The 16,177-nt window shown below is 45.4% G+C and overlaps 1 protein-coding gene and 1 long non-coding RNA gene across 13 annotated transcripts in view; both read left to right on the forward strand.

Annotated features, from left to right (window-relative positions):
• The first annotated feature begins 5,287 nt into the window (after positions 1 to 5,287).
• The window catches only part of CADM1 (cell adhesion molecule 1), a 352,382-nt gene continuing 341,492 nt past the window's right edge, over positions 5,288 to 16,177 (forward strand). For 6 of the 12 annotated variants that reach the window (XM_027563662.1, XM_027563663.1, XM_027563666.1 and 3 more), the window contains exon 1: positions 8,738 to 8,954. In XM_027563662.1, the coding sequence (XP_027419463.1) occupies positions 8,753 to 8,954 (202 nt within the window). In that variant the 5' untranslated portion in view covers positions 8,738 to 8,752. Of the gene's footprint in view, positions 5,454 to 8,737; positions 8,955 to 16,177 lie in introns of those variants that run through there. The other 6 variants (XM_027563669.1, XM_027563671.1, XM_027563673.1 and 3 more) reach the window with 2 other exon arrangements.
• On the forward strand, positions 11,921 to 13,995 carry LOC113905825. Its single transcript, XR_003514736.1, has 2 exons — positions 11,921 to 12,152; positions 13,759 to 13,995. It is a non-coding gene; the product is annotated as an uncharacterized LOC113905825 (long non-coding RNA).

The following is a 16,177-nucleotide window of genomic DNA, read 5'->3' on the forward strand; positions in this document are numbered from 1 at the left end:
TTACCCTTCCATGGCCATCGGGGCTGCTTCTTGACTTGGTGTTTGTGTAGTAGTTTCTGCAACCTACTCTGGAACCTCCTTTTCCTTCACACTGATATTCAACTCTTGATATTCAAGGGTTTGTTGTTAACTTTATGATTCTAGAAGAATAAACTTGTGGGTAAAGTGTTTAACTTAAAGATTTGGTTCTAGGGGACTAATCTGCGGATTTAGTGGTTAAGAATCTGCTTTCCAACACAGGGGATGTGGGTTCCATCCCTGATTAGGAAACTAAGATCCCACATGCTGTGGGGCACCTAAGCCCATGATACTCCAATGAAGAGCCCATATGCCACAACAAAGATCCAGCACAGACAAAATAATAATAGTAGTAATGATAATAATATGTATTTACCTGGCTTTATTTTTCACAAAGATTCACAGACTCATGCTCCCAAAGATGAATTGCTTGGTCTTAATAATCTAAGTATAGGTGAGATGTCTACTAGGTAGACCAGGAGTCTCTCCAGTCCAATATCTAACATACAGCTAATTTAATTTATGGAAGACTTTCCACAAAAATCTGACATTTGTTATAATTTTAATACACCTTTTGACAATGGAAGCTGAGGCCTAGGGATTATTTTAGGCTGCTTGGGCTGCTATAACAAAATGCCATAAGCTGAGAGGCTTCAATAACAGACATTTCTTTCCTCACAGTTCCGGAGATTGGAAGTCTGAGATCAGGGTGCCAGTGTGGTTGGATTCTGGTGAGAGCCCTCTTCCTGGCTTGGGATGGCTGCCTTCCAGCTGTACTCAAATGACTTTTCCTCAGGCCTGCATGTTGGAGAGAGAACACCTTGATGTCTCTTCCTGGGGCATTAACCTCATCAGGGGTGCTCCACCATCATGACCTCATCTAAACCTAAATAACTCCCAAAGGTCCTGCCTCCAAATATCACCACATTAGGGGGTGGGGTTAGAGCTTCAACATATGAATTTGGGGGTGGGGGTACAAAAGCATTTAGTCTGTAAACTGATTAAACCACTTTAATGGGTACTCAAATAATCCTGGAGCAAGGCCAAAGCTGATGCCAAATATTGTTTTCTTTTCCCTAATAATTTGTGTTGTTTCAATACATGATTTCCAGTAGTCATGTATGGATGTAAGAGTTGGACCATGAAGAAGGCTGAGTATCAAAGAACTGATGCTTTTGAATTATGGTGCTGGAGAAGACTCTTGAGAGTCCCCTGGACAGCAAGATCAAACTAGTCAATCTTAAAGGAAATCAATCCTGAATACTCATTGGAAGGACTGATGCTGAAGGTAAAGCTCTAACACTTTGGCCACCTGATGTGAAGAGCCGATGACTCATTGGAAAAACCCCTGATGCTGGGAAAGACTGAAGGCAGGAAGAGAAGGCGGTGACAGAGGATAAGATGGTTGGATGGCATCACCAACTCAATGCACATAAGTTTGAGCAAAGTCCAGGAGATAGTGAAGGACAGGGAAGCCTGGTGTGCTGTAGTCCATGGGGTTGCAAAAAGTTGGACTCGACTCAGCGACTCAACAACAATACATAGACACTCAAATAATTAGCATTAAAAAAAAAATGTCACTAGTTCTTATTGATTGTCTCTGATGTGTTCCCCAAACACGAATCTTGCTTTCATGTTTATTTTTCATTTATGTTTACCCTTGTTTCTCCACTGTTTTAGAGAAGGCAAATAATGGAGGGTCTCTCTCTCTTGCTCTGCCACGTTTTCTTATGTAAATAAGAAAAGAGCCAGGCTCTTGGTGCTTCTGGTAATTTTATTCTAATACAAGCAGCACCCAGATTGTAATTCTGATAACTATTTCAGCTCTTTCTTAAAAAATTAAATTCACAAAACAATTGATTATCAGTTATAAATAGCAAAAACACCATCTGGTTTTCAAAATTGGTTAAATTCACGTAGCTGGGGGAAAAATGTTGGAACTCGTTGCTGGCGAGGAGTTCTAGTCCACGAAGCAGAAAATGACGAGCTTTACTATGAGAAAGCCAGAGTAGTCATAACTTGTATTTAGCGGCTGCAGGAATTTTGATACGTTCTTCACATGTTCCATATGTTAAATCGTTTGGCGAGATCTTCAGTGTGAAAGAGCTGAGGGTGGCAGAGGAGTGTGGCTAGTGGATAGGGTTGCAACAGCTTCATCCTAAATTTTCAGTTCTGGTTCTTTCCATGAAGACCTAGCACTCAAGATGTCCCATGACCTGGGAAATCTGATGTGCAAGTTCCTCAAACTTATGGCAAGGGTGTCATTTTCTGGTGGAAGTTTCTAAAGCTATTTGTACTCTTCTGGGGAGGTAAGTCATACAGCATTAGCATTTCCTACAGAAACGTCCCGTGTTGTTCATTGCCAACTGGAAATCTGCGTAGGTGTTCATTTGATGTGCCAAGAGAATGAAGGGATATGAAAACACTCCGCATCTTCCAATGTCCCCATTCTGTGTTCCTCGTGTGGGAGGGCTGGGGCCTGACTGGATTTTCTTGGAGTTACAGCCTCATGAGGAATGCTTTTCCTTAGGAGTATAATGCACTCCTGTTATTTATTATTTATTTTAAAAACCACGTTTCTGAGTTGCTGGCACATTTTCACCTTATGTTAAAAATGTAGCTTATTATTCATGCCTTGTAATGTGAAATTTATTCATTCATTTAACAAATATTTATTGATGCCCAGTATAATACAGTGGTTAATTGCATAAGCTTTGCCTGCACCTTACAAACTTTGACCTTGGGGCAATCACTTAATCTTTCTTCATTTAAAAAATACAAGATGGGGGAGAATACTATGCCATGAGGATTGTTCTAAGGATTAAATGAGACTACACATCCAAAATACTTAGAACTCTATAAGTGCAAAGTAGTAATAATAATAATAGTAAATATACATTTATACTGACTGATGCTGAAGCTGAAACTCCAATACTTTGGCTGACTGATACTGAAGCTGAAACTCCAACACTTTGGCCACTTCATGCGAAGAGTTGACTCATTGGAAAATACTCTGATGCTGGGAGGGATTGCGGGCAGGAGGAGAAGGGGACGACAGAGGATGAGATGGCTGGATGGCATCACCGACTCGATGGACATGAGTTTGACTGAACTCCGGGAGTTGGTGATGGACAGGGAGGCCTGGCATGCTGCGATTCATGGGGTCGCAAAGAGTCTGACACGACTGAGCGACTGAACTGAACTGAACTGAGGGGTCTAGGTTTACTGGGATATAGGACCTTGAAAACCTGAAACTAAGTTGCTCAGTTGTATCCGACTCTTTGCAACGCCATGGACTATAGCCTGCCAGGCTCCTCTGTCCATGGAATTCTCCAGGCAAGAATTCTGGAGTGGGTTGCCATTCTCTTCTCCAGGTCATCTTCCCCACCCAGGGATCAAACCCTGGTCTCCTGCATTGCAGGCAGATTCTTAACCATCTGAGCCAAGTCTTTCAGCATACATATGGTGTCAGTGTTTTTCTCCTGATCATGGTGGGACACTGCTTTGCATTTAATCTGATCCAGGTAGCTTTCCTTCCGGGGGTGATAAGAATAGGTCGGACTTTGCCGACTGGACATTATCCCAGTGACCATGTGGTGATGGTTTCCAGCCTCCTGTAGTGCTATCTGCCTGCTGGAGCTTTTTGACTTCTGGAGGACTGCCTGCAGTTCATGTATTAGGGCCTGTAATTACAGAGCAGAATATCCAGGGCTGTGAAGACAGGGCAGTCTTGAAATTAGTTTATGCATAATGGATAATAGGAGGCTGTTTTTAAGTGTAACTCATCTGGTGGGTCGGCAGATCTTGATTTCCTTTTTGATATGTAACATTTATTTATTTATTTATTATGTTTTTTTTAGCAAGATGAGGACAGAGGGCTCCTCTAGACTATAGCTCAAGACAGCAATTTACATTCAGTAATCTCTTGGTCATTTAGCCACAGATAATTTGTCATGGTTTGTTTTAGCTGTTGTGATATTGATATTTATTATGCAAATTGTATTTCCTACATCTTATTGTTCTGCATTCTATGAATACTTAAATTATTATAAACCTTTACACTTAATATGGCTCGTCCTTCAATTTGATGCTTGAGCAACAGAGGGTCAGAGCGCACACGATCTTCTAGAGAGGAAGAAAATAAGTAATTAAAAAGCAGACAAACAAGAGAGCCGGCTGCCTGGTTGAGAAGAAAGCAAAGGCAATTTCTGGGAGGGAGAGCGAGTCCGGAGAAGCGAGTCGCTTCAGCCTAGAGCTTCTTTCTCCCAGAGAAGCGGGAAGCTCAGAACACCTGTTGGTCCCCAGCCATCTGAGGCGCGAGTAGGGGCAAAGGGGCGGCAAGGGGAGTGGGTTCGAGTCCTGAAGGAAGACGATGGCAGACCCTCTCTTCACATCCCATGCCTCCGCCCTCCACCCCGAAATCTTCACAGAAAAGATTTTCTGTTGAGTGTGTGTAATCGTAAATATCTAATAATACATGTGCATCATGTAAATACACATCTGTGACATATATATTAAAGCCAGGTAGGAGGCCTTCAGCATGCTGGGGGGATCCTGAGTCAACCCTCCTCGATCTACCTTTCCCGAGAATCTACCGCAAAGACACCGACTCGAAAATCCGAGAGCCGGATTCCGGCTCCTTTCTCCCAACTATGCCCAAGTCTACCGCTAGGTTGTTGAGCGGGCTCTCCCGCTCCGCCGGACGTGCAAAGCACGCATGCACTTCTCCCAGATTGTTTTGTCAATCCGGGGACCTGCCTTCTCACTCTCAACTCTCGAACAGCCCCCGATTCCCAAAGATCTATTCCTTCGGTGCAAGGTGAGTGACGGAAATTTGCAACGTTTGGTTTCCTGGCCGGTTGCACCCGGTGTACCGGGCACGGGAGCCTCCCGGGGAGATTCTCGTCGTCGGTCTCCTGGAGCGATGGCTGTAAACATTCCTAATAAAGGTGTACAGGAAGCTAGACCACGCCCCCGGAGCTGAAGCCCCTTACACGCCTGGGGCCCAGGAGAACACTTTTTCCTGGATCCGAGGGAAGCGAAAACGAGTTTTAACATAAACATATTTGCATACGCCCCTCCCCCTGGCCCCGCCCCTAGGTGGCGCGGGCGCGCCGCCGAACGCCAGCACCAGGGGGAGGGGTGGGGGAGGGGGCGAGTCCTCCGAGAGCCGGGTTCGGCTCGCGGCGACGTGATTGGTCGGTCGGGACTCCGCCTCCAGAGCATGTCATTAGCATCTCATTAGCGGTTCGCTCGGGCTCCGGAGGAAGCCACCGCCGCCAGTCTGAGGCAGGTGCCCGACATGGCGAGTGCTGTGCTGCCGAGCGGACCCCAGTGTGCGGCGGCGGCGGCGGCGGCGGCGGCGGCGGCGCCTCCCGGGCTCCGGCTTCGGCTTCTGCTGTTGCTCCTTTCTGCCGCGGCACTGATCCCCACAGGTAGGTGTGGGCACCGGCCCGTTGGCCCCCTAAATCTCTTAAGGCGCTCCAGTGGCCGTAGCCATGGAGGGGGGAAACGTTTCCATGACAACCTTCCCCCACTTCCTAAATCCAAATCGGAGGGAATGTGAAGAGAAAACTCAAGGGCTGAGATGGAAAGGGTTGAGGGGGTCGGTAAATCCCTTCTTCCTTGCCCAGCTCTGTGCGAATTAGAGCCCTTGGGGATGGCTGCACCCACACCTTTTCTCCCCTGCTTGGTGCGGAGTGCAGTGAGAATGAGGGGCCCCGGGGGCTAGAGAATATAGGGGAAGGGGATGGATCGAAGGCACCCCCCCCCCCGCAAACCTTCCAGACCCTCCCAAACTCGCTGCCGTCCGCGTAACTTGCAGGTCTTTCCGCCTCCCAGGGCTGCCCATTCGCCCCCACCTTTCCAGCGGGCCCCCCATTCCCCATCCCCGTAACCTCCCCATGGCTGACTAGCGGCCGCCTCCTGCGCGATTCCTCACTGGTCCACAGGACATCCCGACTCGTCTGGTCTGATCGCTCCCGCTTTCCCCGCGCTTTGCCTTTCCTCCCCTGTCCCCAACCGCTCGCCCCTCGTGTCTCCCTCCAGCCGGATCGCGGCCCCCCCGCCCCCTCTGCCCGGCTGCGGGCTTCCTTGGCCGGGCTCCAGGCAGGGAAAGTTCCCTGGGCCCGGCCCCATGGGCGGGGGGGCGGGGGGCGGTTGCTGTCGCCGCCTCTGCGGGCAGAAGCGGGAGTCCGCAACCCGCCTGCCCCACGGCGTCCTCCGCCGCTAGCAGGGACACCGGATTTCCAGCCCGCCTGTCATTTTCGGCAGCTCGGGGGTGGTGGAGGGAGCGTTCTCGGCCTCTGCGGCCAGTCGGGCACCCTGCGGGCCTCCCGGCGCCCTCTGTGTGCCGAGCCGTCTTGGGAATTTGCCCAGGGGCGGCTCTGCACGCCCGGCTCCTTCCCTAAAGACGCCGAGCACTCGGCAAGGAGCACGCTGTGTGGCTGCCCGTGTGCGCGGCGCGTTGGCGCGGTCGGGAAAGAAGAGGGCAGTGTTTGCTTTTGCTAACAAAAGGGAGCCGGAGCTCTTCCCCAGCGGAGAGCCGAGCCGTGCTGCACCCTGCCTCCCCTTCCCGCCACCGCCGCGCTCCGGGGCCGCGCGGCGTCCCCGCGCCCCTGGCCGCCCGCCGCGGGCCGGGAGCTAGAAGCAAGGACTCCCAGGCTCAGGGCCGTGGGGGCGGGGAGATGCTGGAGGGGCTGCAGCAGGGCTCGGCGCCTGCAAAGCCCCTCCTCAAAGCTCGGAAGCCGCAGGACCCGCGAGCAACAAGTGGCGGAGGACACCGAGAGCTCAGCCCCCACCTGCGGAACCCCCGACCCGGGCGGGCGCAGCTCTTGGGGCCACGGTGCGGCTCCCGGGGCGCTTCTCCACTTGGGCTGTGCCTTTTGTTTACACGCTAGAGGACACACAGTTACGTAAACACCGCAGGAGACACGCCGTAGGAAATGGGGAGATCTGCGGAGCGCTAGCTCTGGATTTGGGGGAATGCTGGGGTGCTTGCTCACCCCACTCCCCGGACAGGTCTGCAAGGGAACTCGGCTTGGGAAACCTATCGGGGATCCATTGGGGTGGAAATCTGGCGGCAGCTTCAGTTCCAGAGCTGAGGATTTTTTCGTCCCTGTCACTGTCTCCGAATGTTGTTTATGTGTTTTTCCACTGTGAATTCTTAATTTATGAGTTACGAGATAATTGGGTTCAGCCAATGCCGTTGTGGTTACAACTTCATTTCGGGTGATGTCTCTGACTGGATGGGTTCAATAAAATGTTTCTGAACGAGATCCCTCTGCTGCTGCATTGTAAAAAGCGCCAGTGCTGTTTAAACGTGAGCGTGAGTACAGGCTCAGTAACTGGCGCATAATAAAGGCAACAATAGACTTGTATTGGCTGCAAAAAAAAAAAAAAAAAAAGGAAAAAAGGGCTGGGTGGGGGGAGCGCTGGCCAGGGATATTGCTTTTGGAGTAAAAATGGGAGCCGTGCAATGCCGCTTGGCAGCAGAACAGGATCAGATTATACCTCCTCTGTCCAGCCTGCTCATTGAAGGCTCGGAGTAGTAGCGGCAGTACTCTATTTGTAAGTATCTCGCGGTAAGAAGTTGCCTTCCCCAGCGAGGGCTGTATGCTGACTTGGAAAGGAGCGGTCTGGAGCTCAACCGTGCATGTCAAAGCTACAAGAAAATTCTGTTGCCAGTTACCATGGAAGCAGCTTCTTGCTCTTGTGTACATCCCTGTTTGTACGCTGGTTATCAGATTGTGTTCAAATTAGAAAGTAATTGGGTTTGATTTGTAGTGAGGGGACGAGACAACTTTCTTTAAATCTTTTTTCTTTGCTTTTAATGTGTATTTTGGTGCTCCGTTTGAGAAGGGATTTTGGCCTAACCCCAGGTCCTAGACCCGGAAAGTAGATTTCAGGTGGGGACCCAGGGACTTCTCTTCCTTACTCTTCTTATTTTAAGCTTTCTCTGAAGTCTCCAGTTCCTACTCCAGGGTTAGAGAAACCTGTTGGCATTGCCTTTGAACTTCATTAGGCTTGTTTCATTCACAGCCTTACTAGGGTAGCCATCTAGGGCTATTGTGCAGTGGGGTCCAGGTTCTCTCTTCCCCTGTAACTGAACCCATCTATCCTCTGGAGAAAATCTCCCATCCTTCTTGTGGTGTTTGGAAGAAATGGATGTTAATGGAATGCAGCTAAAATGGGATCATCAAAGCTCATTCAGTGTAAATCATGACCGTTAGGTTTGGGATGCTGGCATGCTGTTGTTTTTGACCCTCAGTGAACCCCTGGTTGGTCACCCTCCTTTTCCCTTTTTCAGCAGTAGAAAGGGTGGCCAGTGGGTGGGGGTGGGTAGCCTGCTGGGGAGCCCAGGGGCTGAGTTTCTGCTTGTCGCAGCCTGTTGGGGCTTGTGTACCGGGGAAGGTTAGAGACTTTACAAAAGTGCCGCCCTGCAATTGTCGCCTTTCCCTGCATCAGATCCAGTAGCCACGGGAGGGACTTACACTTGTCTGTGATAGCTTTGATAAAATATCCCTCATTAATGCCACTTTATATTTACAGTGTGTCACTGGAGACGCACAAGGCTTCATTTAGTGACTTGTGTGACGAGACAAGCTTGCATTATTTGCCTGGGACATTTTGGTGGAACAAGAGACCCATTGAGCAATCTTTTGAAATGAACAAATACGGAAAAAGGGGGGAAGAAAAGAGCAGGCAGTGCTCCGGAACAAAGAGCTTTATTCATATGGATGTTGTACATGCTTTATCCAGTTTTCCCCAATGGCCCTCCTGGGAAAGGGGAGTGGGACAGGGAAGAGCCAAGGCAGGACATTGGCGCTTCCTCTCTGGTTTCCTGACTTCATATTCTTATCCGACTTGGGACTCGGCTCCCTGGACTCCCTGCCTGCTCTGCTCAGCTCGCTTGGTTCCCTCTAAAACCCCCAAAGGTAATGGTTTCCTGGGTCTAAAAGGGAGATTTTGAAATACTTTCTCCCGGCTCTGAATTTAAGCGGAAGAAAGTGGAAGCTACCTGTTGAGATGGATGGTTGTTGTTGGATATATTGGTTGAATGGAAAGAGATATCACTTTTCTATGGCATGTGTCAGAAAGTGGTTGATAGTGACTGTCAAACGGGTAAGAGGTCTTGCAATTATAGTATTAGCCTTATTATTTATTTTTAAAGAAATGCTTTGAAAACTAAAATCCAAAATTTTCATGATCATGAAAGGTGCTTTTGGAGTTTTCAGTGCCTTTTGCCCACACCTGGTACGTTTTGGCCTTAAACATAAGTGAGGTTTTTTGTTTTTTGTTTTTTGTTTTTAATTATTCCTTGGCCTATATTGCTAAGTGATTTTCCGTCTTTAAAAACTTTATAATATTGCTGTGAATATAAACGCAATCTCTCGGTTTCTGTATGTGATATTTTGATGCTTAACTGGCCACTTAGAATTTACATTTTAAAAATGGTTTTGTGCCTGCGTGTTAACAAAAGGCCCATTTTTATTCAGGGGAATCTCTTAAATTGGGCCAAACGAATCAATGCTATGATTTGAATGGAAATTTACCAGCATATGAAGAAATTTTATGAGAAATAAATCCAAAGGATTCAAATATTGTATCTCTTTCTTGGGAAGAATAGTACTGACCATCACGCTGGGCATTTTTAACAGAAAATCCAGGACAGAAAGGAGAAATCACACAGCGACATCTGTTGCAGTATTGAAAATTTGCTGCTTTGAGTTGTAAGCAATTAGTCCCATATAAGGACCTGATGATATCAGTTAGCCTGTGTGTGCATGTGTTTGTGTGTACTCACACAAATATGTATACAGCCACATGCATATGTGTGTATATATGCACTTATACAGAAGTTCACCCAGTATTCATAGTCAGTCATATTTAAAATTATTTAATAGAAACTTGTAACATTTTATTGCAAGGTTCTTTTTCTTCATATCACCTGTTGAGGAATCACAGTGTCTTACAGTCATGGAATTTTGGAAAGGAATTAGAAATCATCGGTAAAATCTCATTATTTTGCAGTGTGGGAGCCAAAGCCCAAAGAAGGAAGGACGACTGAACTGAGGCTCAGTTAGCTATGCTTCCTGGACGAGGAGCTGGTCTCCTGATGTCCAGCCTGTGAACTGTCTCTCCCATCTCCCAGCGAGGATGTCCAGTAAGGGATTTGCATCGTGGGTTAGCCATCATCGTCGGTAGGAAGAGTTCGTATTCTGAAGGCCACAGGAATAATTGTTGTTCTCGGTAATAAACTAATGGATCAGAAGTGTAATCTCTGGGCAGAAAGGACCAGTTTTTGGTAAGATTGTCTGTGGTGTTGACAAGTGAATTTGAAGCCTGTGGACTTTATCTAGCAGCCACCACGTGAATGTTGTTCAAAGCACCTGCAGAGGGGAGAGCTCTGGATTTGTATTGCGGTCCTAAGTCAGATGCGTGAAAACTAGGCTTCACAGAAGCTTCAGCTTTAGACTTTTAAGCCTCTGTTTTGTCATTTCAAGGAGTAATGTTAACAGATGAACTGGTTCCGTGTAACTAAAGAATAAAGAAATGGCCCTTAAGAACAAAAAAGGCATCTTTGATTTTCTTACCAGGTACTTGTCCTTTGCATTAAGCCTGGGACAAAGCTGAGAATTTCTTAAAGACAAAAATTATGTTATTGTTGCAAGATGACCTTTTTTATGTTGATTGTATTTTCTTTTATTTTTTCAGTTTATTATGGAAAATTTCAATGATGCACAAAAGGAGAAAGAATGCCATATTAACCTTCTGTGCAAATCATATGGTTTGATAATTATTTATCCATGGTCCATCAACCTTCCGTATACCCCCTCCTTGTCCCAGGTAATTTTTAACAAATCCTGTGTATCCTACCAGTTCTTCCATAAATTACTTTAGAACGAATCTCTTTAAGATACGGCTCTTCTTGTACACCTGAAAGCACAGTATCATTAGCTGAATGTACATTTTCTCCACTGGTAGAATTGTCGCCCTAGTCTTGCTGCACCCCGGAAAGTGGAGTGAAGGTTTGATACAGTGGGTAGGAGCTGAGGCAGGCAGTAGAGAAGCCAGAGGGTGATTACGTGATTACCGCCTGCACTGAAGAGACCTTTTCGTGTGGTTTGGTTTATTTTGAGCAAGGTTTTGTTTGGATCGGATAAGATGAGTTTTATTGTTGTGTAAATATGGTTGTGTAAATATGCAGTAATTGTAGCTAATCCCTCAACTGTGGCAAGCTATGGAAATCACCCTTGGCTAGATTGGCCATTTCTAGACTTTCTCATAATGAATACTTTGCATTGGAAGACTTCTGTAGGAAAGGCTATTTTAGTTCGATGGCTGTGAGATACCCTCATTCAGTATATTTTTCTTTAAATGTCTTCGTGGTATAAATGCCTTGGTGTTTTGTGAATATATGGCTTAAAAGAAAAAAAAAATTTTTTTTTGGATTAGCTAAGTGGTAATTTCAGCTTGTATTCTGTAACTGAAATGATCACAAAATGCCTTCTTTGGTGTGGGAAACCCATTTGGAGCTGTAAGTATTTGGGCTTTGTTTTTGTAGAAAGAGGGTACTGGGTGGTAGGAAGAGAAAATGTTAACTGTTTTTACTTCTCAGTATTTGTCCATTAATTTAAAATGTAAATTAAAAATTTTAGCTAGAAATGTTTGAGTATTTCGGGGTTAATTTCAGAACTTTTTTGGTTTCTCGGAAAACAGGTTGGTTCCATTTTCCAAAGTTCTTGAAATGTGAGGGTGTGTGTGTGTGTCTTTTATTTAATTTAGTTTTAAAAATTATTTTTTATTGGAGTATTGTTGCTTTATAATGTGTTATTTTCTGCTTTACAGCAAAGCGAATCAGCTATACGTATATCTGCTCTTTTTTTTTGGGATTTCCTTCCCATTTAAATCACCGCAGGGCATTAGAGTTCCCTGTGCTAACTAATGAGTAGATTCTCACTAGTTATCATACGCAGTGTGTGTGTGTCTTTTAAGAGCTTCTTACTTAAATGTTTTTAATGTAGACTATAAATCTGAAGCATTTGGGTTTTTGGTTTCCAGCCAAACAAGAATTACACATGAGATAGTTGGCGGGGGCGTGAGGGTGCGGCGGTTGGAGCAGTCTCGGCCAGGTAAAACCCACCTCCTGTACCCTTTTCTGAGTTGGCCTGGGCACCAGAAAAGCACAAAGGAATGCCTACATTCAGGGTTTGGGGAGCGCCACCAAAATCGAATAAAAAGCCTTTGTTTGGAAACCATCAATGAACGAAGGAACCCACTGGAATGTTTGTAATTACAAGTGGCACCTCCTTGTTTAAATTTCAGAAGCCACAGTTTCTTTTTCAGAGATTTAAATTGCAGGTTCTAGCCAGCAGCTGCTGTTGTGGTTAATGGGCACTTTCTCTTTGAAGATCTTCCAGTGCTGGTTCTCAAAAGCTTTGGAGCAGTTGGCCTTGAACTAGGGTTAGAAGAAAGGGAGATGGAGGTATTTATATACATGCACAGCACAAGTGACATGTGGCCTTTATTATTACTCAAAAGAGGAACTTGACGGTAAGGTTTCAGGAAAGACAAGCAGGAAGGAAAATCTATTATGACTGACAGGTGTCTTGAATGGGGTGATTATCTTACGAGAGATGTGGGATGGTGAAAATTTTTCTTTTAGTAGATGTTTTACTGGAATACAGTCATTTGACCCAACATTTTGATCTAGATATTTCAGAAATGTTAAATAGGCTTGAAATGAAAGTGCTCTGATATATATTTAAATGCTACTCAGTGTTTGAAGTTGATATTCTAGTGACATGGACTTTTAAAAATGCTTAAAGTAAGTAGCTTGCTCTTGGCAGTCTTCCGTGGTAAGGTAGGCAGGCACTCTAAATCCTCTTGAGCCATCCCGCACTAGACGGTGACATCAAGTTAGAATTAAGTTATGAGGTCCCCCAAGGGGGCAGGGAGGAATCTGCCTAAAAACAAAAGGTTCCCAGGCCCCATCTTTCCTTTTGTCTGTACCACATCTCCACTTGGCTAGCAATAGTCTAGAAGTTAACATGTCAGAAATTGAACCTTTCATCCTAGGTCTCAACTTTCCTCAGAGTCTCTATTACTGCCAATGAATGACACCATTGTCATCCTGGTCTCCAAGGCCCTGAAATTTGGAGTCTTTTTTTTCTCTTCCTTAGCTTTCACCCTTGGACAGAAACAATATGGGATAAAATGGGGCTGATTATTCCTCTACTATATTTTCAGGACGCCTCTCCAAACCATGTTTTACTAGCAGAAGCTCCCTACTGATTTCCCTACTCCCAGCCTCTGTGAGTCAGAATTTAAGTCCACCTTCCACAGCTGTGGGGTTCCCTGGTGGCTCAGTGGTTAAGAATCAGCCTGCCAATGCAGGAGGCTTGGGTTCAACCCCTGGGTTGGGAAGATCCCTGGAGAAGGAAATGGCAGTCTACTCCAGTATTCTTGCCTGGGAAATCGCATGGACAGAGGAGCCTGGCGGGCTACAGTCCACAGGATTGCAAAAGGGTTGTACACAACTTAGCGACTAAACAACAACAACCGCAGCTGTAATTTTTTCCTGGACGGGATCATGACACTGCCCTAGCAGAAAACCTAATCTCAAATTCTTGCTCCTCGCACCACATTCAGAATCCACAGTTTTGTCTTTAGGTTGTTCCTTCCTCAATTGCTCTTTCACTCCTTCTCTAACTGCCCTCGTTTCTTATTACTTTTCAGCCCAACCCTGATGAGACTGGAAGACTGGTGATTCTCCAGTGAAACTGAGGAAGAAAGTGGTTCCACTGATCAGCCTTCAGCTGGTTGCCTTTGCATAAATCTGCTCTCTGTTCAGTTTTTCTCTTAACTCTTTTGGATTATAATTGTAGGACGGCTGAATCCCCTTGCCCACCTTGAGAATAAATCTCTTTTCTTTGCATCTTCCAGTTTAACTAATACATGCTTATCTAAAATGTATGCCGACACAGACGTTTCTTTTTCTGCTTTACAGGTATAGACATGACTCTTATTTCGTTCCAGTAAGCCACAGTGTGTAGATATTATCACCAATATTTTAATGAAAAATTTAAACCTTAGAATGCTGAAAATGTATTATGCCTGTTTGGCAGTGCGTGTTAGAATACTGACATTTACTATAGCTTGAAAACAGCGTAATTGAATTAAAAAATTACAAGCTGGCTAAGTTAAGATTTTTGGGCAAAATGTTAAGCCTTGAGGAGTTGAAGACTTTGGAAGAGTCAGAGTTAGGGGGCTTCATCTGGAACTGCTGACTTGGCCCACATGAGATTAGCCTCTCTGAAGATTCCAAAAGACGCAGCCTTAGAGGAGCAACTGATGCTCATGCTGTTGGTGCTGTGTCAGTTATTAAGTTCCTACCCCGGGGAGCCAGGAGGAAGTGCACTAAAACCCAGGTCTTTGCAGTCCCATGGACTATACAGTCCATGGAATTCTCCAGGCCAGATTACTGGAGTGGGTAGCAGTTCCTTTCTCCAGGGGATCTTCCCAAGCCAGGGATTGAGCCCAGGTCCCCCTCATTACAGGCAGATTCTTTACCAGCTGAGTCACCAGGGAAGCCCAAGAATACTGGAGTGGGTAGCCTACCCCTTCTCCAGGGGATCTTCCGGACTCAGAAATTGAACCAGGGTTTCCTGTATCGCAGGCGGATTCTTTACCAGCTGAGCTACCAGGGAAGCCCGGGTCTTTATTAGCTAACATTAGCGTTGACTTTGGGAGCAGCACTGCGTTTCTAAACACAGGCTTCTCCCTCTATCATGGCTGATTGCATTTTAGTTGATTACATCTGGGGTGAATTGTTACTGGCTTAAGAAAAAAAAGAAGATTTCCTGGCGAAGGAAATGGGAACCTACTCCAGTACTTTTTCCTGGAGAATCCCATGGATGGAGGAGCCTGGTGGGCTACAGTCCATGGGGTCGCAAAGAGTCGGACACGACTGAGCGACTTGCCTTTAAAAAAATGAAATCTTTGTTTCTCAGTCTAACTGCTAAACTTGTTATCTGAAGGATCTTTTCAAAGCTTTTATCTGATACGAATATCTGCCACGGTTCTTCTCTTATTTATTTATTTTTTTTCCCTCGGCTGGTGTCCTGCCTCTGCAGAGTTCAGTTTTTGCTACTGGAAGGCTTTGTAGCACGAGAATTCAGTGATACGAACACTTGATTATCATGGAGTATTTGGGGACAGTCTTGGGGGAAAAGGTTGTATGTCAGATGTGGTATGTATTTGGCTGTTTGTTGATTATCAGCCTGGGATAAGCCGAGCCATGCAGAGGTTACTACACACCATCAGCTTCTGAATAGAAGGGAACCTTGCTTCTTGCAGAAACACTTAAATAACGAAAGCTTCAAAGATAGGGAGGGAAAAAACAAGTTAATTCAGTCCTAAATTACTGCTCAAATGGTTTTATCTCTGAGGTTTGAATAGAGATTAGCTTAAATGACACTGAACTTCACTTTTCCTTGTGCATATCTTGTGCGCATCATTGTGAAGAGACCTTTCAGTTTTGTTAGTAATCACATGAATGTTAGTTGCTGTTTGTTTCCTTTTCCTGAAGCAAATCTCTCTATCTCTGGGCCAGGTTGGCAAGAAGAATACCCGGTTTAGGTTACAGAACAGTATAAACCTGGTGCTTTGCTTATGGGCTAAAAACAGCCTGTCTTACAGGGTGTTACAAATAAAATAAGATCGCAGATGTAAATGTTCTTGACAAGGAAGTATTTTATGTATATGGCTTTTATTAAAACAGCCATGGTTTACTGATGGGCATTATGTTTCTGGCTACTATTACTACTAATCACATTTGTAAATCCCTCACACATTTGAGACTATTGAAAAATTCTGTGCTGAAAGGATTGATTCAGGATGTAGTCAACTGTCTCTAAGGTGAAACTGAAGAATAAGGTGGCAGTAAGATTAAGATCCCACCCAGAGTTGAATGCTTTTTGGAAATAAATAGAATTATCCAGTCACCTTGGAGAAATAGACAGTGATTGTAATCTCAAGTTTTGGGGACTTTTAACACAGACGAGACTGTGATTTTACTTACTCCCTGTATTTTATATATTATATTTGAATCAAGAACTTGTATTTCTGTAGCTAACCCACAAGTCACTTGGTAGAA

The sequence above is a fragment of the Bos indicus x Bos taurus genome, chromosome 15 (genome assembly GCF_003369695.1).
Source record: "Bos indicus x Bos taurus breed Angus x Brahman F1 hybrid chromosome 15, Bos_hybrid_MaternalHap_v2.0, whole genome shotgun sequence".
NCBI lineage: Eukaryota > Metazoa > Chordata > Mammalia > Artiodactyla > Bovidae > Bos > Bos indicus x Bos taurus.